The 20,934-nt window shown below is 42.9% G+C and overlaps 1 protein-coding gene across 1 annotated transcript; it reads right to left on the bottom strand.

Annotated features, from left to right (window-relative positions):
• Positions 1-1,444: 1,444 nt before the first annotated feature.
• On the bottom strand, positions 1,445-20,211 carry LOC115191707 (S-methyl-5'-thioadenosine phosphorylase). The gene is made up of 8 exons (XM_029749552.1): positions 20,013-20,211; positions 19,539-19,625; positions 16,648-16,706; positions 15,938-16,105; positions 8,635-8,737; positions 7,911-8,150; positions 3,545-3,670; positions 1,445-2,742 (listed from the first exon to the last, which is right to left on the bottom strand). The coding sequence occupies exons 1-8, from the start codon at positions 20,034-20,036 to the stop codon at positions 2,701-2,703; spliced, it is 849 nt and encodes a 282-aa protein (XP_029605412.1). The 5' UTR covers positions 20,037-20,211; the 3' UTR covers positions 1,445-2,700.
• Between the last annotated feature and the right edge of the window lie 723 nt (positions 20,212-20,934).

Here is a 20,934-nt window from a genome sequence, read left to right as displayed (position 1 = left end):
CAGCTCGATAACCAACTATTTACTTATTAATTATTTTTACAACTTAAACATACCTTTTATGTAGGCCTACTATAATGTTCTGTTGAAACGAATGTTTGGATAGGCTGCGAGACCTATTGTGTTTATTTAACATAGATCACACCCCTCAAACTCAACTCTGGACCTCGAAGCCAGTTCCACTAAGTTGTTTCATTGTTCCCCTCTAATCAGGGACTGATTTAGTCCTGGGTCACAAGGTGGGTTCAATTTATTATCAGGTAGAACAGAAAACCGGCAGGCTCCGGTCCTCGTAGGGTAAGAGTTGAATACCCCTGGCCCTACACAATAGCCCAGTTATTTCAAAATCAATATCATTAAACGTATTTATTTTTCACTGTGGAACAAACACTCACGAGACTGTGTGTGTGTAACTTACTGTACAAGAGGAGATAGCAAAGTGGGCGTCACCTGACAATGCAAATAGTACATTGTACGAATAATGCAAGAGTTTGGTTCATGGGCCTAATAGGCCTACTTTTAGCTTGAATATAAATGTTATTTATTGTTCCGCCATTTTGCTACATTTTATTTGAAAGGTCAATATAAACTAGACCACGGTAATAAAGCAAAAGAAAGCGCTCTCTTTGGGGTCAAAACACACTTGTTTTGTGTATGAGAGAAGCATAACCAAAGCATGGATGTCGACGTATGACGCCCCATGCAGTCTCTCTTATCATTTCGCACCAGGCCAGCGGGAAGCCACAAAAAACTTTGGAACACTGGTACAAAATGTTGCATGCACGATCAACAAGGCAGGAATGAATGCTTAGAACCCCGTCATTCGTACTCAGGCTAATAACATGATTTCAGTCAATTGGACCGCTGTAACACTAGCAGTAATTACAAAGTATCAAATTTGTCATGAGGATACATTTTAGCAGTGGCATTTTTTTTTATTGGAAACGTTTAGTAGACCAACACAATGTTTGTTATTGGACATTTTGAAGCAAATTTCACAAGAAGCCTAATAATTAAATAGTCAAATATACATTCGTGTATTTTGAAAGGAGGCTATATTCAAACCATGTACGCTTCTTGAAGTTTGTCATTTAAAAGTATTTATTTGCTTGCGTTAAGCTGCATCATGTTTACTACCTCTAGTCAGTCTACTTCCTGAACTTCATCTTTCTCCGAGTCAAACGTATTTGAATGGTGACAACTTGTCACTAAAGGCACAATAGCAAGATGAGATAAAGGGAGAATCTTATAAGCATCTGGCATGATGGCACACGCATTCTGCAAAAGTACCTATCATTTCACTTGTAACAGAAGAGTGACATTATGCAAACATAATGACAGGAAGTCCAAAGTTGAGCGCATATGCAGTTGTTACTTCACAAACAAGTGTTAGGTTAAGGTTTTACGATTCTAGCTAACTTCCTGATTTAAAAAAAATACAAGCACATTTCCAATCTACATAACTTTATTGATTTTGTCACACTTGCAAACATATTTGACCTGTACATGCAGTCCAACACAATCATAACTGAATATCAACCATCATGTTGACTGTTAAGCCTACTTCCTGAAGTGAACCCTATTAGCACATTATAATACTGCAGCTATGAATCCATGTAAAAATAAATGCTAGGTTAACATGAAGTGTTTAAGATAGATCGATAATGCCCTCAGTGGAAGTATTTCTTAATGAAACAAGGCATTTTATTGAATGGAAAGGATATGAGCCATGAATCCACTACTCCCTCACCTAATAATTAGGAGTAAAGAGCCACGAATCTATCAACAATGTAGTTTGACCTTGTTTCAGGGAAACAAAGTGGATAACCAGAGTATGGTGAAGTTGGCCCTAGTCACTGGTCTTCGGTCAGTTTAGCATTTCCTTCACTAAATGGTTAGGATTGGGGAAGCTGATCCTAGATATGTACCTAAACGAAACTTCACCCCAGAGCCGGATAAACAGGCTTGAGGCTTTATCAACGGAAGTGGCAGTTGCTTTTGATTGAATGTCCTGATCCAAATATACTCGGTGCAAAAGTCTTGTTGGTCATAGACCTACATGTACAGACCATACCGGCTACAAACAATGCATGAAAACAACCGACTAACTCATTTAACCTTTCTTTCAGAAGACATACTTTAATGCGTAATTACATTCTAAAATGTATCTACAGTATGAAAACATGGCTGAAATGAACAGTATACAAATATATAGTGCACGAGAGAGAAATGTTTCCCTTATTTTAGCAGGGATCTTTTAGGTGACCACAGAGTCAGGACACCTATTTAACATCCCATCTGAAAGTCGGCACCCTACACAGGGAAATTTCCCTAATCACTGCCCTGGGGCCTTTTTTTTTGTTGGACCAGAAGAAAGAATGCCTCCAATTCTGCCTCCTATTCACACTCCAACACCACTTCCAGCAGCATCTGGTCTCCCATCCATGAACAACCCTGCTTAGCTTCAGAGGCAAGCCAGCAGTGGGATGCAGAATGGTATGCTTCTGGCAAACGATGTAATGTTACTCAAATGTGTTGTGAAATCCTGGCAAATGTACAGTACTGAAAACATGCATATCAGGCACTTTCTTGTGATTCACTGATGAGGAATCGAGAGAGAGATGAATCCATTGTTGGTATTGGTGGCTGGTGTGTTGCAAGTCATTCTCTGATATACAGGAGAGAGGGGCTTTTCGGTGGTTCTCAGTGTTGTCTTGGTAGCATTATTGAGGATTGGGCTGTTGTCTGAAAGAAACCAAACACAGAAACACTAAATAGTAGCAGAAGTACTAACAAAAACAGTTTAGAAAATATACATATTGCAATCTGTTAGTAAAACAAACTAATACGTTAGTTTTGAGTGTTTGCGTCACGAAGCATGCCATACTGGAATTTCTGTTTAGCGCGTCAAATTGCAGTCACCATCTCACTGACTGAAGTGTCACCGAGGATGAATAAGGAAGCGAGGGTAAGCCTAGGGGCCTTCACATTATGGCTCATTGGGTTCAGAGCCAGGTGTCCTGAGGGAAATCACCTTGAACACCAGACCTGGGTTCAAATAGCATTTATTTCTTATCACTTTTGGGATTATTCTATTTGTTCTATAAGCAGGATTCAGTAGGTTCAGAGCTAGACGTCCTAAAATACATCCCCTTTAAATACAGACCAGAAGCCTGACATGGAGGCATCAGGACAGGTCATCATTTTATCCCCAACAACTATCCAATGTGGATGCAGGCCACTCAGCAGTGAGTAACTCGGTAAGAATGAGTAACTCAGTGAGAATGTGCTTACTGAGCGCTTGACCTAGTAGAAAGACACTGAACAGCACCAGCTCTCCTAAATTCCCATATGGTTACACATTTTGTGTTGTACGTTGCCGTGTTGACTTGGTGAGGTTGATGAGCAGGGCAAAATATTCAGTAAGATGGAAGAAAAAAAATAACGCACTTAATTGCCTGAGGATAAATAAAGTTTAATTATACTTAATTTTATTCAAACCCCCCTGTAGAGATGAACCTGGGCACATTACAATGGTAAATCTTACCTTCAGAGCCTTTATGGTGTGGGTCCAGTCCTCCTGGGTGCAGATCAGGGGGATAGCAGTGAGCAGGATACTGCTGGCCTTGTTGGCATTCTCCTTCATAGTCTTCAGGACGTTGTCGACGCAGACCTGGGACAACCAGGAAATACATTTAATGAATAAGTTTTTTTTTTTGTGGGATTGAGGTGCTGATCTCTGTAAAGTCTAGTCACCTTCTGAATATGGAGAAAGATGGCGACTGACAGCCTTAAACACCTGCAAGACCAAATGCACTGTCAAAACGTGTTAGGTTTTTAATAAATTAGTACATTTCTTCTTGTCAATATCCGGGCTGCTACACCATTTTTCTTTTCTCTTTCATTTTAAGAAGAGTGATAGTAGCTCCCGAGTGGCGCAGTGGTCTTAGACACTGCATCTCTGTGCAAGAGGCTTCACTGCAGTGCCTGGTTCAAATCCAAGCCGTGATTGGGAGTCCCATAGGGCAGCGCACAATTGGCCCAGTGTTGTCTGGGTTTGGCCGTCCTTGTAAATAATAATAACTTACTTCCCTAGTTAAATAACGGGTTTATATATCTCAAGTTTGTTTTTACAGTATAACCAAGGCTGTTCGAAGCAGGCGGTGAATAAAAATAATACTTCTGTGGAAACTGACAACAAAAACGCCCACCTGAACACACACAAATACCTTGCTTGTTGTGTAATTACATGCGTTTGCTTACTCCATGATATTATCGCCCATTTCTATTGCTGATGAAAATTCACACCTCAGTAATCTGACCAAGTCATCGTGACAGATCGTAGTGCCACGCCTGGACAGTCACAGAGCCGGTTGGACACGTTAAGACCTGCAGCTACTGTCAACATTACTTTCACTTTCCTTTCTTACCCGTCTCGTGATTGAACTCCAGGCAACCGCATTCGAACGTCAACTTCATTTTGAACTTGAGCGCAAATAAAATATATTTTTGTTCAACCCAAGCCTCAGTTGAAATAGTGAGGTACAAAATAAACACATCTGTGAATTAAAGCTCCTCTCTTTTGCCCAGTTCACAGACATCCTACACTGTACAGGTTCAGTTTGAGTGCGCAATGAGCATGGTTCAATAGCAGGCATTTATTTCATACTACGTTTCCCATGTGTTTTAGGATTTACACCTTGAAGGGTGTAATACGGGGTGCTCTGAAACATAGGCTCATCCTCTGTAAACATTGGCAGCTAGCCCGTCACACCTGTACTTACAGCATGGTATAGCTAACAGCTCAAGTAAAAGAGAGTATGAAAATCACTAAAGATAATCTAATGGTCTGTTAAACCCTTGCTTGTTGTGTAATTACCTACCTGTGTCCTTCACTCCATTACATTACCGCCTAGTCATCAGTGGTCCTTCACTCCATTACATTACCGCCTAGTCATCAGTGGTCCTTCACTCCATTACCGCCTAGTCATCAGTGGTCCTTCACTCCATTACATTACCGCCTAGTCATCAGTGGTCCTTCACTCCATTACATTACCGCCTAGTCATCAGTGGTCCTTCACTCCATTACATTACCGCCTAGTCTTCAGTGGTCCTTCACTCCATTACATTACCGCCTAGTCATCAGTGGTCCTTCACTCCATTACATTACCGCCTAGTCATCAGTGGTCCTTCACTCCATTACATTACCGCCTAGTCATCAGTGGTCCTTCACTCCATTACATTACCGCCTAGTCATCAGTGGTCCTTCACTCCATTACATTACCGCCTAGTCATCAGTGGTCCTTCACTCCATTACATTACCGCCTAGTCATCAGTGGTCATTCACTCCATTCCATTACCGCCTAGTCATCAGTGGTCCTTCACTCCATTACCGCCTAGTCATCAGTGGTCCTTCACTCCATTACATTACCGCCTAGTCATCAGTGGTCCTTCACTCCATTACCGCCTAGTCATCAGTGGTCCTTCACTCCATTACATTACCGCCTAGTCATCAGTGGTCCTTCACTCCATTACCGCCTAGTCATCAGTGGTCCTTCACTCCATTACCGCCTAGTCATCAGTGGTCCTTCACTCCATTACCGCCTAGTCATCAGTGGTCCTTCACTCCATTACCGCCTAGTCATCAGTGGTCCTTCACTCCATTACATTACCGCCTAGTCATCAGTGGTAGTGACAACACATGACTATAACTGAAACACATTAGGGAGTGGTATCCATCTCTCGGTCAGACAGAGTGATGTGTCCATAGACACTTTGGACAACAGCAGCTCCAACAACATCATCAAGATGTGTGTCCCAAATAGCACCTGGTCACCTATTTAGTGCACTACTTTTGACCAAGCAAGGGCTGTATCAAGATGTGATACATATTGCTACTTACAGTACAGTAAGTAATGATAAACCCATTATAATACATATGGCTATAAAGCCATGATAACCATGTTGATCTTATCCTATGGAGAGGTAATGCAGGTTAAGGCAATCCTTTTCACTATTAACAGCATTTAGATTGGAGCAAAACATGTAAAGAATTTGATCTAATCATACATGTATTATTGGCTACATTGGAGATAATTACTATGATGAATTCAGAGAAATTGTTCCTACACTCACTGTCGACTAGACTAAATGCCATGCAGCTCTAGACAGCATGCCGTTTATAACATGATACAGTTGGGGTGTGCCACCCAAGATTGTATGTTACCATGGTACTCCTCAAGGGACATTCACTTCCACAACCTTTTAATGACATGTTGATGCACTACAACATGAGACAAGGTTACTTTGTGAAATGTAGCACAGTGACCACAACATGTGACCAGCAAAAACATTTATTTTTTATTTTTTGTGTGTTCCCTAATGAACACACCCCTGAACTGAGGGTCTGTTTCGTTGTGATCTCTCAGGCCCTGTGGACAACTGTATACCGGTGACTCAACCTCAGCTGGCAGGACTCACACCGGAGGCTGGCAGGCTCACAGCGAGGGAGGGAAGGCGTAGATAGGGCGGAAGGATGTGGCGTGAGGGTGTGCAACAGGAGGGGGAAGGGTGGCCAGGAGGTCAGCTGCAGGAACTAGGAAGGGGAAGTCGGGTAAGGGCACGGAAGCCGAGCCTCCCCCAGACATAATTTATCAACTGGATAGTGGGTGACAGTCACTCACTCGGAAGCTGTTGTGTGTGTGTGCGCATATGAGGTACTTCAGAGTGATATAATAATCAGGCGGAAGAATTAGAAACGTAAACAGTTGCCTTAAAATGCTGACGAGGAGGACATTTTTACCAGACAAAATGTCATTGTGCAATTTCAAATCCCGAAAAAATACTATTTGCATTCGTTTTGCTACAGCTTTGTGACAAAGGCATGTGACTATTTAGTTATTAACTTGATAGACACATTTTGAATTCCTGCTTTGCTTATGTACGAATATAAATGCATTTAAATCAGATTGAGTTGCCTTCTAGGTCAGTGTGACAGCTGGAGTACACGTTGGGAGCCGTTTTAGAAACGGAACGGTCACTTCAGCCCTCATGTCACGGACGTTTTAGACACACTACCAAACAATGTCTCTCACTGATGGGGAAGTGACTAACTACACACACAGGATATTAAGAAAAAAAGGCTAGTTCTCAAAATTCAGGGAGAAATCATTCTATGAAAAGTGTTCATGGAATTCACTGACAGTGACCTCTAACCTACATTTGATTTGACTCTAAATACCACGTGAGGCAAAATGTCATGTCACTTTGTCAAGAATGTGGTGGGAAAGACGGGAGCCCTGAGAAATTGAAATAATGAAAGCAGTAAGTGTTTTACGATGGTAAAATTAAAAAGCTCTGACGCATTTCAGTTCTTAGCCACTCATTTTTTACCTAATATTGCAGTTGGAAATGTCCAACTGCTGTGAAAGCGGATGTAAAACATATGACCAAGTAACAAGACAATTGACCACATGAATGTGTCATCTTTGTGAAACAGTGGCATTTGCATAACCATTTTCCAGATAACCTGTGTTGTGGTACAAATGAAAATTGAGGACATTCCAAAACATCTCTCCTCGAAACAGTTACAGAACCTCACACACACTGTGTAAACGCTTCTTCCCTGTGGCCTGGGCTGCTGACTAGCAGCTGCACGCCACTGTCGGCGTTGGGCGTCGATGCGTATCCATCCCACTGCGTGTTTGACACTCTCCTCCTGTCTTCCCTGTCCTCTCATACTAACTTTCCTATCAATAAAATATGTAATGGAATAAAGTCTCCAAGCACTCAGAATCAATGCACACATTTCATTGAATAAGGCTAAGCTTTCAGTCAATACCTTCATCAGAGCATACAATCAATAAAATATACAATAGGGGAGGGAATTTCCACACAAAACAAAAAAAACTCACAGCCTCCTCATGCTCCTTCCAGCAGTCGTAGTCGGTGGCCATGGCGATGCTGGCGTAGCAAAGGCCCGCCTCCTTGGCGAGGACCACCTCGGGCACGCTGGTCATGTTAATAACGTCGCCCCCCCACTGGCGGAACATCAGGCTCTCGGCGCGCGAGGAGAAGCGAGGGCCCTCGATGGTGAGCACCGTACCCTGCGGGTGGCACTTCACCCCCAGGCCGCGCGCCACCTCCAGCAGCACCTGGGCATGGGGAGGGAGAGGCGTGACGCCATTTTCTAGGACAGAGTGGTCAGTGTTTTTGTCAACGCCCATGTTTTTGTGTTTTATGAACACTTAGAAAGAAGGAAATAACTAACTATGCAAAGCCTCACTACACACCAAACATAGCAACAAAAAGTTCCAATGCACAGGCAGCTGGTAGCACCTTACATTGGGAAGGACAGGCTCATAGTAATGGCTGGAACGGAATGAATGAAACAGTATCAAACATCAAACACAGTTTCCATGGTTTCCAGGTATTTGATACCATTCCATTTACTCCGTTCCAGCCATTTATGAGCCGTCCTCCCCTCACAAGCATCCTGTGTTCCAATGACATAACATTCACTCACTCCCAGCAGGCAACACCCGCCACTACAACATTTACATTGTTGATTTGGAACCAGGCCACAGACACCGGTCTAGGTGCTAGTGGTTGAATTGGAACGGGGCCGTGGACACTGACCTCCCTGGTCCGGGTGCAGAAGGGCTCAGCCATGGGGATGTGAGACACGCCTGGAGGACTGGTGGGCCGCCCGTCGTACAGCGTCTGGGCCCTCTTTGTCGTCCTGGGAGGGAGGGAGGACACACAGGAAATGACAGGTCAGTGACAAGGGTTGGGTTCCACAACTCTGCTACCATGGCTCGTCTGACTCAGGGGCAAAACAAGAAGAACATGTACCTGCTGGCAGTTATTCTGGTGATAAAAATGAGAACTTGGAGATTTTCTCTCTTCCGTTTAACACTTCACTTTGTGTCTGACTTTTTAGTTTAATCACAGTGCACAAAATACTTTATCAAATACATTCTAAGATGCTATAGACAGACTACATTCTTACAGGGTGGGCCCAGAGTGACTAAATTCTACGGCAAATGTTGGTATTCTTCTCTCTTTCAAGGTTTGAGTTGTGCAATGTGGCAAAAACGCTGTCTGAATGTGAAAGGCCTTCATCCTGTCACCGTAGCGAAAACAAAGTGTTTCTAATCCACAAGTAGTCATCATCACAATGACTAATACATGCGGAATGATCAGGGTCTTTTAGTAACAAGCCGGTGCTTTGCAACAGCTGGCCCTCACAATACAAATGACAAACAGATCCCCATAGAAACTGAGAATAAAATAAGATATTTCATGGCTGGACACATTGAAACGAGCCAAACTGTTTAGCAATGTGGACTAAATCTGGGAATTACTGCATGGAATCCCCCAAACCCCTTATGAGGAGGAGGCTAGTTATTAACCCTTTACACTCGCACCCGTATACAGATTGAAAATTGCAGATTTGGGCACTGATAAATGCCTAAATTAGATCTGAGTGGCTGTACAAATAACATGCTATAAAATGACAGAGCTCAGCACTGTATGGGTTTGACTGACACGCGACAATAAGTTGTCCCCATTCCCCCTGCTAATTGGGAAACTTTTGCACGTTTCGTTGTCTGAGTGAGGGAAATGGTGTAGATAAGAGAACTCAATGTATTTTGAAAGATGAGATGTTGAGGATTATAATAAAATACCGCTTTGATGTCATACAAGCAATCCAAACACCCATCCAAATGTGCACTTCACATGTCCATATCATAAACATCACATGTCCATATCGTAAAAATCACTTCACATGTCCATACCATAAACATCACATGTCCATATCGTAAAAATCACTTCACATGTCCATATCATAAAAATCACGTCATATACAGTGTCAACATTTATGACCACTGTTTGATGTACAAACTTAGCTAGCCATGTTGGCAATAGAACAGCTTTTAGCCTTCCCTGTAGCTCAGTTGGTAGAGCATGGTGTTTGCAACACCAGGGTTGTGGGTTCGATTCCCACGGGGGGCCAGCACAGAAAAAAAATGTATGATATGTATGAAATTGTATGCATTCACTACTGTAAGTCGCTCTGGATAAGAGCGTCTGCTAAATGACTAAAATGTAAATGTAAAATGTAAATGATGTCGACCTGTCCCAGATGCGATTTATAACGGGCCGTTTTTTGATTGCGTAAACAGTAACTGTGTGATGGCGGGGATGCAGGGCTGAGTTCCAAACAAAACAACTACAAGTGTGCTTGCTCTAGTTCCTCAACAATACAGCTAGAAGAGCTCAAAAAAGACTTGAAGTGTGTACACTTTGGAAAGGTGTGTGTCCACTTGGAGAACAGTTAGGCCGCTCACTCAAACCCTTGTCATTTTTTTTGGTCTTATGTTGCTCCTTCCCCACATTTTCCTGGAATATTCTTATCATGTTACTGAACGTATCCAGAATATGATCAGATTTCGTTATCAACAAATGTGGCGAAAAGTACAGTAAATGTAAAATGCACATAACATCAACAGTGTAATGTTTGGATTCAGTCTCGTGTCCTCAACTTTGGTCTAATAATTTCCCCATCATTTTTAAACTGTTTCATTTCAATTGCTACCATGGTTATGCATTTCATATTCAAAGGGGTGGTGAGGATGGGCTGAGCCAGCATTTAACATTTGTCGCCATGCCGACAGGCAGCTGCCCTCCAGATTCCAGAGCTGTAGCGCTGAGTCAGGGTTCCACCCAGGCAACATGCCAGTTCTACATGCCCCTCCCTCACACACACACACTCTCTCTCTCTACCCAGTCTCTGCTCAAATGAGCAAGCCCAGAAACCGGCTGCTGCGAGGTGCTACCCCGGGCCCTGAAGCTACCTACCGCCTAAACGTTACACTGAGATAAGGCAAGCTTAGAAAGACAACTCCTTCTCCTCATGTTACTAGGAAATATTTAGACTGTAGGGACACTGACAGGAGGAACACATATTTAGACTGTACGGACACTGACAGGAGGAACACATATTTAGACTGTACGGACACTGACAGGAGGAACACATATTTAGACTGTACGGACAGTGACAGGAGGAACACATATTTAGACTGTACGGACACTGACAGGAGGAACACATATTTAGACTGTACGGACACTGACAAGAGGAACACATATTTAGACTGTACGGACACTGACAGGAGGAACACATATTTAGACTGTACGGACACTGACAGGAGGAACACATATTTAGACTGTACGGACAGTGACAGGAGGAACACATATTTAGACTGTACGGACACTGACAGGAGGAACACATATTTAGACTGTACGGACACTGACAGGAGGAACACATATTTAGACTGTACGGACAGTGACAGGAGGAACACATATTTAGACTGTACGGACACTGACAGGAGGAACACATATTTAGACTGTACGGACACTGACAAGAGGAACACATATTTAGACTGTACGGACACTGACAGGAGGAACACATATTTAGACTGTACGGACAGTGGCAGGAGGAACACATATTTAGACTGTACGGACAGTGACAGGAGGAACACATATTTAGACTGTACGGAGAGTGACAGGAGCCAATGAGTCATTTGGTCACACCAGTAAAGGGAGATGGCCTGGGACATTTCTTACTGAGGCTTGAAGTTACACAACACAGACAATGACCCATTTCTGCCTTGGGTGTCACAGTGAGAGCTCAGTGAAGCTCTGCTAACAGGCCTATCTAGTGTCCACATCATCAACAGAGTAAATCAGCTGTTATAGAGAACATTGAGAGAAGAACCGGTACATTGTAGTCAGAGTGAGTGCGCATGAGCCGACTACTAAACGGTGAGGTTTGTTTACCATACAGAGTGACCTTACGTTCCAGAAATGCTGAGGCAGCATTGCATTCCAAGACCATTCTATACAGGAAATGTGTAGTGACCCACCCCTCCCTCCCTCCCCACCCAACTAAAACGTGAGCGTAGAATATTCCAGAAATGCCACGATTGAGAAATAACCTACTGTTGTCAATGTCAACAAGACTCCCGAGGAGGAACATTGGCTACTGTCAGTTAAAGCAGAGAGACTATATTTAGGCTATGTATTGTATCGCTCACTCATTGTAGTTTGGAAAATATACCTCATCCTTAGCACTACACAACTGTCCAGTACCACATACTGTAATGTGGTGCAAAGCTCCAGTGGTGAGTGAGAGAGAGAACTGGGGAGACCAGAGACTGTCTTTGAGGCTTGGTGATCCGTTAATGCTCACAGCAGACCGGCGGAGCAGAGAAACCCTAGCTAACCTAGACAGGCCAACAGTGTTTGGAACGGGAGCAGGGGGCAAAACAAATAAAAAACTGTCTGACTAAGATAATCATCAAGTAAACCCTTCAGAAATATGCCGGATGGGTCACATGCTTCGCAGCGGGACAAGACTGAACAAGTCCTAACATGTTAGTTCCCCATTCTGCCCAACAGAGACTGCCCCTGCTTGTTGTAACAGTAGGCTATCAATAGACAACACATATGGGTGGATTGGAGGTGATGACAAATAGCTTCTCTGAGAGCCGCACAGAGGAAGTGGAGTCAATGTCAGGTGTCAGGCACAGAGGAAGTGGAGTCAATGTCAGGTGTCAGGCACAGAGGATGTGGAGTCAATGTCAGGCACAGAGGAAGTGGAGTCAATGTCAGGTGTCAGACACAGAGGATGTGGAGTCAATGTCAGGCACAGAGGAAGTGGAGTCAATGTCAGGCATAGAGGAAGTGGAGTCAATGTCAGGCAGAGAGGAAGTGGAGTCAATGTCAGGCACAGAGGAAGTGGAGTCAATGTCAGGCACAGAGGAAGTGGAGTCAATGTCAGGTGTCAGGCACAGAGGAAGTGGAGTCAATGTCAGGCACAGAGGAAGTGGAGTCAATGCCAGGTGTCAGACACAGAGGATGTGGAGTCAATGTCAGGTGTCAGACACAGAGGATGTGGAGTCAATGTCAGGTGTCAGGCACAGAGGATGTGGAGTCAATGTCAGGTGTCAGGCACAGAGGATGTGGAGTCAATGTCAGGTGTCAGACACAGAGGATGTGGAGTCAATGTCAGGTACAGAGGATGTGGAGTCAATGTCAGGTGTCAGGCACAGAGGATGTGGAGTCAATGTCAGTTGGCAATCACGAGGGAGGGGTGCAGAAATTATCAGTTATTTCTCATTCAAGGCACTACGTTTTGACTTACTGGACAACGGACAGAGCTTGGAGACAAAGCTGTATGTGTGCACTGCACTCTCAAATCAACAAGACTGCCTCATGAACACATTCTCAATTTACGGTCCATTGCATAGAATTCTACTGATAATTCAATTCAATGCAGCAACGCACCCTCAGCACAATGAGAGGAGTTATGTTCCACCCTGATAGAATAATGGGTAGAGTTGTGTGTGGTAACTTGGAATCTAGAGATGGGGGGGGGGGGGGAAATAGGTGAGCATGCATTATTTCTTACATTTATTCAGTATTTCTTTGCCAAGGCAAACACATTGGATAATCGTCCTAAAAATACCATCCAATCAAAACGCTTGTGCACTTTAGAAAGAATAGTCTATTACTAGTAGAGAAAACTGGGCGACCAAACAACTTCAAATTCAGCACGTTTTATCAGTGCTACAACTGATGGCCATCACATCTGTTTTGGGCAGCAACATTTCCAGATAGTTCTTCTGAAATCCTGGTTGGAGCTTCCCTTGAACCAGGAGGGAACAAGCACGGAGGGAATTCTTCAACTGGGAATCATCCCACAGAGACTTCTGACAAATTTACTGAGAACTGAAGAACTTGCTGCGTCTAATTTCTGTTTCATTATTAAATGAAACTGAGAACGGCCAGAGAGGATACACTTGTGAATGGTGTGTTGATTCCTAGGTGTGGTGTAGGCCTACTTATGTACAGTAACAAGATGCTAATCAGCTTTGCTGACTGTTGGGACCCTGCTGTTGCCTGTCCGGGCCTAGAGCTGAAATGATATCATATCTGGACAGTTTACTAAACAATGCTGCTCAACTGAAGGCCGTCCTGAGGTCCATCCTAACCGTGGGAAACATGACTCACGCTGAAGTATTAAAACAACCTGTTACTGAAATGTATTCCCATAGACTGACACAAAGGTGATAACATTCAAAACTGAACAGTCCTGATGGTTTTACCCCCCTTGATCCCCTCACTGCATCCTTATTCAGATGAGATCAATTTGTGACGCAAATACCTTCCACATAGGTCTATTTCTCTTGAGTTCATCGCTTTCGCTCAAGCACAAACACAGCCGAACCTTATACACAGCTACGACATGGAAGATAGACCCACTGAACTTTCGGTATGTCACAATTCACGCACATTCCACAACGCTTCAGGTAATACAAGCACTTCCTACCAAAAGGTATCAAACAGCCAGTCAACAAAACAACCTCATCAGATCCTAGGTCTCAGTTCATTGAAAACCTCTCACTGTCCTCATTCACAAGAAACTAGAAAACCACATATTGAAGAAGAAACACAGAAACCCCCATTTCAAACCAGCAGCCCTTAAAACCCGACGAGTCCTGTTTGTTCTTGGTTTCCTCTCAGGACGCAGCTCTGGCCACAACGTGACACACGTGGCAGCTGTACTCCGCCACACAGACAAGTCCCGGGCCCTCAGTACAGAGTCTGTTTCAGAGCATCGCCTATCCACCAGTCATGAGACACAATCGCTTTCCTTCTCTTATTGGTTCTCTTAGGGAATGAGGAAATGAGAGTGGGATGATAGTTGAGTCGTTGACTATCAGAAATACCAGTCAGAGAACGTGGTCTTCGGAGATGAGTAATGTGAGCCTGGATGCCACCGTCTGTTTCTGTTTGACACCATTGCCTTTGTTGTTGCCTTGCCCCAGGCTGGAATACTGTACACACACTCAGCATCAGTCACTGTTAGGAAGGGGAAATAATGGACTACTTGCAAGTTCTTTTGAATGTTATCAGTTGAACTTAAACAGGAGAAAGATGGTTGAGAGATGAAGAAATCCTTGTCTGAACCAGACCGGCCCATTTCAGAGATAGTGACTTGGGAATAATTCTTCAAATAACTGAGATTCTCTTGATGACTTCTCATTCCTACTGTAATTCTACCCCCATGGCTTTACAAACATTGTTTGCCATGACACATGTACCGTTCTATTTATACTCCATCAGGTATGTAGTAGGTAGAAACCTAAACCATATCTAGACTTATCAATTGATAGCATCTACAGATAGGCCATATATATACACACACTGAACAAAAATATAAAACGCAACATGCAACAATTTCAAAGATTTTACTGAGTTACAGTTCATATAAGGGAATCAGTCAATTGAAATAAATTCATTAAGCCCTAATCTATGGCTTTCACATGACTGGGCAGGGGTGCAGCCATGAGTGGGCCTTGGAGGGCATAGGCCCACCCACTTGGCAGCCAGGCCCAGCGTGGGCTGGTGTGGTTACATGTGGTCTGCGTTTGTGAGGCCGGTTGAACGTACTGCCAAATCCTCTAAAACAAAGTTGGAGCCAGCTTATGGTAGAGAAATTACCATTTGATTCTCTGGCAACAGCTCTGGTGGACAATCCTGCTGATTATATTGGCTAAGGAAAACAGGGATGTAACCAAATTTGTGCACAACATTTGAGAGGAATAAGCTTTTTGTTGAGTAGGGACAATTTCTGAGATTTTTTATTTCAGCTCGTGAAACATGGGACCAACACTTTATATGTTGTGTTTGTATTTTTGTTCAGCGTACATAACAGTACATATATCAGGGAATAATTGGATTTGGACTCACTCAATAGACAACAACAACTGGCAACCAACATGTCCAACAGACTGCTTTCATTCTCATTTCAATCATGGATTCAACCTTCGGTGGGTCCTGGATTCCAGGCCTAGGCAACTCTGGCACTCACCTGTCTATGAACTGGTCGATGATGACGATGTCTCCTGGTTGGATCTCTTCCCGGAGGGAACCACAGGCCGTGGTGACCAGGAGATGTGTGCAGCCCTCCTCTCGCAACGCCCAGATGTTAGCCTGGTAGTTGACGTCGGTTGGCATGATGGTGTGCTGTCTCCCATGCCTAGGGACCAGTATGATGGGGAGTGTGAATAGTTCTCAGTATTTACCGAAGGACAGTGAAAAGGCTGAAAATGAATCTCTAAATCGACTCCTATAGCACCTAATCCCCTATAAACTTTTGTATCTCTGAAAGGATTTGTATGTGTAGGCTAAGCAATATGTTTGCAAACGCCACTTATAAAAAGGGCAAGCTGTTTCATTTAAATCACTCTAAGTATACCTATCTGATTATTAGACATCGACAAAAGGTAGCTTGAGGGCTAGTGGTGGATTTGGTATTGGGGGAATGTTCAGCCTATAGGGTGTTGGAGAAGAGAGATCAAATATGTTTTACAATTGCACCGCACAGCCACTAGATGGGGCAAATTCATAAGAAACAGAGGTGGAGTTCATCTGGTTCAGTACACCTAGGATCTCTCCACGGGTGAATCTCAATTGCGTACTCCTCGCCTCGTCCTCCTCCAATGGGTTTTGAGAAGGAGGCGAGGAGAGAGGACGCACATAGAATGCAATTGAGATTCTCTAATTCATTCCACTGCTTACCTTGCAAGGAGCACACATTCAACATTTTGGATCTTCCCCATTATAAGGGCATCTGAAGGCTGGTTGGGTTGTCGGGGGAAAAAGAGAAAAGATGGCCTTAGGTAGAATCTAAAGCACAGTTTTCAGCTGGTAACAAAATATTGGTATTACACTGGAACGCAGAGATTGGTGTTGCCTAAAAAAACAGACTGTTATACCAATTATTGGTATCCACCTCATTTTCAAAATGTTGCTATGGACACAGCCAAACAACGGAAGTGATGGATTCCACTTCCGCTTTACTTCCCTACGGCAGCACGCCGGTGGCAAACTTGACAGACTAAATTATTTTAAGGAGTCAATTTATAGGAGTATAAAAGTCAAGTAAACATTTCTAAGTTTAAAGATGCACTATGCGGAAATCGCGCCGCATATTCTAATAATTTGCTTAATTTTAGTTTGTGGCAAAACAAGGAATGTATAATATAATGTAGAGAATCATTGTAGCAATCTAAACCCTGTGAAATATATTTTCCATAATCCTACTGGTTATCTGTGCGGTTGGTCCATCAGCTGGTCAAAATGTTATACCAGGCTACTGCCGTTGAAATTTTGATCCCCTGGCACATGCGCAAAACCCTGTAAACACCTGCAAGACTTTGGCTAACATACATGCATCACATGCATGAGCAAACATCTTGATTGCCGCACACATTCTCTGAGACCCCCGTTTTGAAGTCTGTTTAAGAAAACTTTCCAGTGGATATTTTGTCAAAAAGTTTGACCAGCTGAAGGACCAACCCCATTGACAATCGGCAGAGTAAATTCAAATATAATTTTAAATCAACAATCGTGAGACAAGGGACATTTTGTTTTATGTAAATGTGAGTGGCTATGTAGCTCTGGAAAACCCTTCTCAGTTACATTTGTCCACATTTGGCTCCATGTGAACTACAGTCTATGTGTTTTAATGTTTAGAAAAGTCAATAAACATCACTTTCAAACTGGTTTTCGAAACCTATGCCGATATTCCCTTTATCTTTCATAACAGCAAGAAAAATCTTTCAAATAAAAAAGCTACACATTTTGTATAAGTATTGCACAGTACCAACACACTGTGTGTGCCTCCAGTTGACAAACTACACTTCCTTAACAGTTACGCTTACACACACTAGATAGCCAATGACATGTGTAATGACTTTCAGTTCCATTACACATAAGAATCACTGGACGAAGGCGTCTTCTGCAGAGGGGAGTTTTGTTAAGAGCCACTACGCTCGGTCTGAAAATTAACACGCATCGCTTGCGGTACGGTTTTGGAAGCATAAAACAAAAGATAAAATTGATACAACTTTATAGGGTTCCCACACGGCCATATTTCCATGTTTACTGAAAACAGACAGAAGACAGAGTGGACTACCTGTGCTAATTAACTATCGGTGTCTCCAAACACCTGTGTGTAAATGGAAGACAGACACCACAAATGTGTTGTCACTGAAAAATACTGTCTGCTGCAACTGTGTTAAAACAGTAAGTGTATATTTTCATGTGACATGCAAGTAGAGGGATTTATGTTTCTAGAACCATACCGCAATTGAGCCTCCCGAGTGGCACAGCAATCTAAGACTCGGGAGGCTCAATTGCAGTACGGTTACAGGAACATAAATCCCTCCTTTCATATCACATCAAATTATTTCACAAATGGAAAATATACACTTACTGTAGACTGCCACTACAGCCTGGGGTTCACTGCCAGCTGTGACAGGGAGCCCCATAGGGAGGCGCACAGTTGGCCCAGTGCCATCCGGGTTAGGGAAGGGTTTGGCTGGGGGGCTTTCCTTGGCTCACATTTAGATGATGTATTTAGCTGTTTTTGCTTCCAGGGCTAATTCGCCCTTTAAACAGAACATGTATATCAGGGACCATCAACTAGATCAAGCCGCGGGCCAATTTTTTTCTTTAGCGGATGGCCAGGGGGCCGGAACATAACTGCGGCAGGTAGCCTAGCGGTTAAGAGAGTTGGACCAGTAATCGAAAGGTTGTTGTTTGAAATCCCAAGCCAGCAAGGATGAAAAATCTGCCGTTCTGCCCTTGAGCAAGGTAGTTAACCCCAAACAACAAAAAATTCCCTGGGCGCCGATGAAGTGGACGTCTGATTCAGAGGAGTTGGGTTAAATGAGAAAGACATTTCGGTTGAATGCATTCAGTTGTGCAACTGACTAGGCATCTCATTTCCTAAAGTACAAATCATTTGTAGACTGCAAATTGACCAAACATATATTTGATTACAACATAATTTCTAAACTTTTTTGTTGTTGCTCAGAGCCTAACGTTACACCCAAGAGCTAAATTCGGCCTGTCAGTTGGGGAACCCTGACACAAGGTCCTTGGCCTATGGTGTAATGTTAGGCTCCTTTCGTCCAATATTAGGCTATGCTGTACACAATGGAAAGCATTGCCACATTCAGGACTAAGATTAGTGGCGCTTGTCATTTTAAAGCTGCAATATGTAATTGTTGTGCTACCCAACCAAATTCACATATAAATGGATTCGTCATTCTCATTGAAAGCAAGTCTAAGAAGCGGTACATATGTTCTATGTGTGCTATTTCTATGCTTCGAGTTTAAATTTCGTTGGAGTCTTTTACTTCGGTGTTGTACACCAGTTTCAAAACTGCTGAAAATAAAATATTTTTTGGTTATGGAAAATATATTTCACAGCGGTTTGGATGGTACAATGATTCTCAACACTATACATGCTCGTTTTGTCACACTGAAATTAGGAGAACTATTTTAATTTTAGCAACCAGAAAATGGCGGCGATTTCGGGGTCATTTAAAGGTGCACATGATTGTTTGTTCATAGCAGAGACGGCCTGCCTACCACATAGGATATTTAGAATTTGAACTTACCTTTCCATAAGGTGTGTCTACATATTTCTCGGTCCTTCCCTCCAATATGTCTGGGTCATCAAGGCCAGAGCCTCCAATGATTCCAATCTAGCAAGAATATACGTCATTAGTCACTCTTGACTATGACCTGTCACATACATTAATAGCTAGGTAGGTGCATTGGAGTGGAGTAATGCCAATGACCATTCTACAGTAGCTATCTATGGTGAAATACGTGATACAGTTCGACTGCTAGCGGATGCCTACTAGCACGATGTTAGCTAGCTGCTAGTGCACTGACGAGTTCTGCAAGCTGTAACGTGTATACTTGAGACATTTGAGTTTAACGTTGTCCATGTAGATATAGCTAGCTAGCCATATGCTGGGTAACTAATAGCTAGCATAATGTGACACGTATCGCTGTAGAATTGTAACATTCTAGCTAGTGCATAATGTCACGAGAAGTCAAACATTTCAACAAGAGAACGTTATTACCTTAATTTGCATGCTTGCTGACATATCTTCTCGGATAAACAAATGTTTCTGAGATTAGCTGGCTAAATTACTATATCTTGCAACTGCTGCCTCCACTTCCTCCTATGTCATACGATGAGTTGTACAGTACGTGTACCGTTAGTCTCTCGTATCAGAACAATACTCTCACTCAAACAATGTCGGGAAACTTTGAGGCTAATTTGTTATGGATTGTAGACTTTGAGATTCATTATAACTAATCCATAAAACAAACTTTATTTGTACCATTGGGGCAATTATTAAGTTAACGCCAATTATTTCTATAAACACTAGATGACTGTTAGGGAGCACTGTGTTGAAACCATCCGCACTGCCCCACGGTTGTAAAAACAAATATTTTGGAAGCACAGAAATGGATTCATTATGTGCAAGGGAAAGCGGGATACCTAGTCAGTTGTACAACTGAATGCATTCAACTGAAACGTTTCTTCCGAATTTAACCCAACCGGTGCATTAATCAACATCCACGTCATCCGGGCCCGGGGAACAGTAGTTTAACTATTAATGCCTACATTCGTTTTTTGTATTACAGACACCTTATATTATGTGAGTTAAACATAAAAATAAACATGACAAAATATATAAAAACATTTTCCTTAAAGTATACGTTTTTGAGATTGCTAATGTTACTGCTCCCGCTACAACAACAACAAACGTATTAAATGTGTGTAATTTTGTCCATGATACATTTAATTGAAATACTGTAGAATTCCATTTATTCCTATGGAGGGCTGCTCCTACTGGTGAGTGCCAATATGGCCGACCGGTGGCTTCAAAGCCTCTCAATGGACAATACATAGCATTAGCAATCCAGAGTTTATACGCATAATTGGTTAACACTCACATGGCAGAGGGACAGATCAATACCAGGGCGCATTTTCAG

The sequence above is a fragment of the Salmo trutta genome, chromosome 4, assembly GCF_901001165.1.
Source record: "Salmo trutta chromosome 4, fSalTru1.1, whole genome shotgun sequence".
Classification (NCBI taxonomy): Eukaryota; Metazoa; Chordata; class Actinopteri; order Salmoniformes; family Salmonidae; genus Salmo; species Salmo trutta.
The sequence above is the reverse complement of the archived record's forward strand: the minus strand, read 5'-3'. Positions and strand labels throughout refer to the sequence as shown.

What these genes read in the sequence shown, in the direction of transcription:
- LOC115191707 (XM_029749552.1), bottom strand. Translation starts at nt 20,036, where the DNA reads ATGTCAGCAAGCATGCAAATTAAG. An exon ending in TAGACACACCTTATGGAAAG is followed by an intron (nt 16,707 to 19,538) that starts GTAAGTTCAAAT and finishes CAACCCAACCAG; the next exon opens with CCTTCAGATGCCCTTATAAT. An exon ending in ACACCATAAAGGCTCTGAAG is followed by an intron (nt 2,743 to 3,544) that starts GTAAGATTTACC and finishes GGTTTCTTTCAG; the next exon opens with ACAACAGCCCAATCCTCAAT.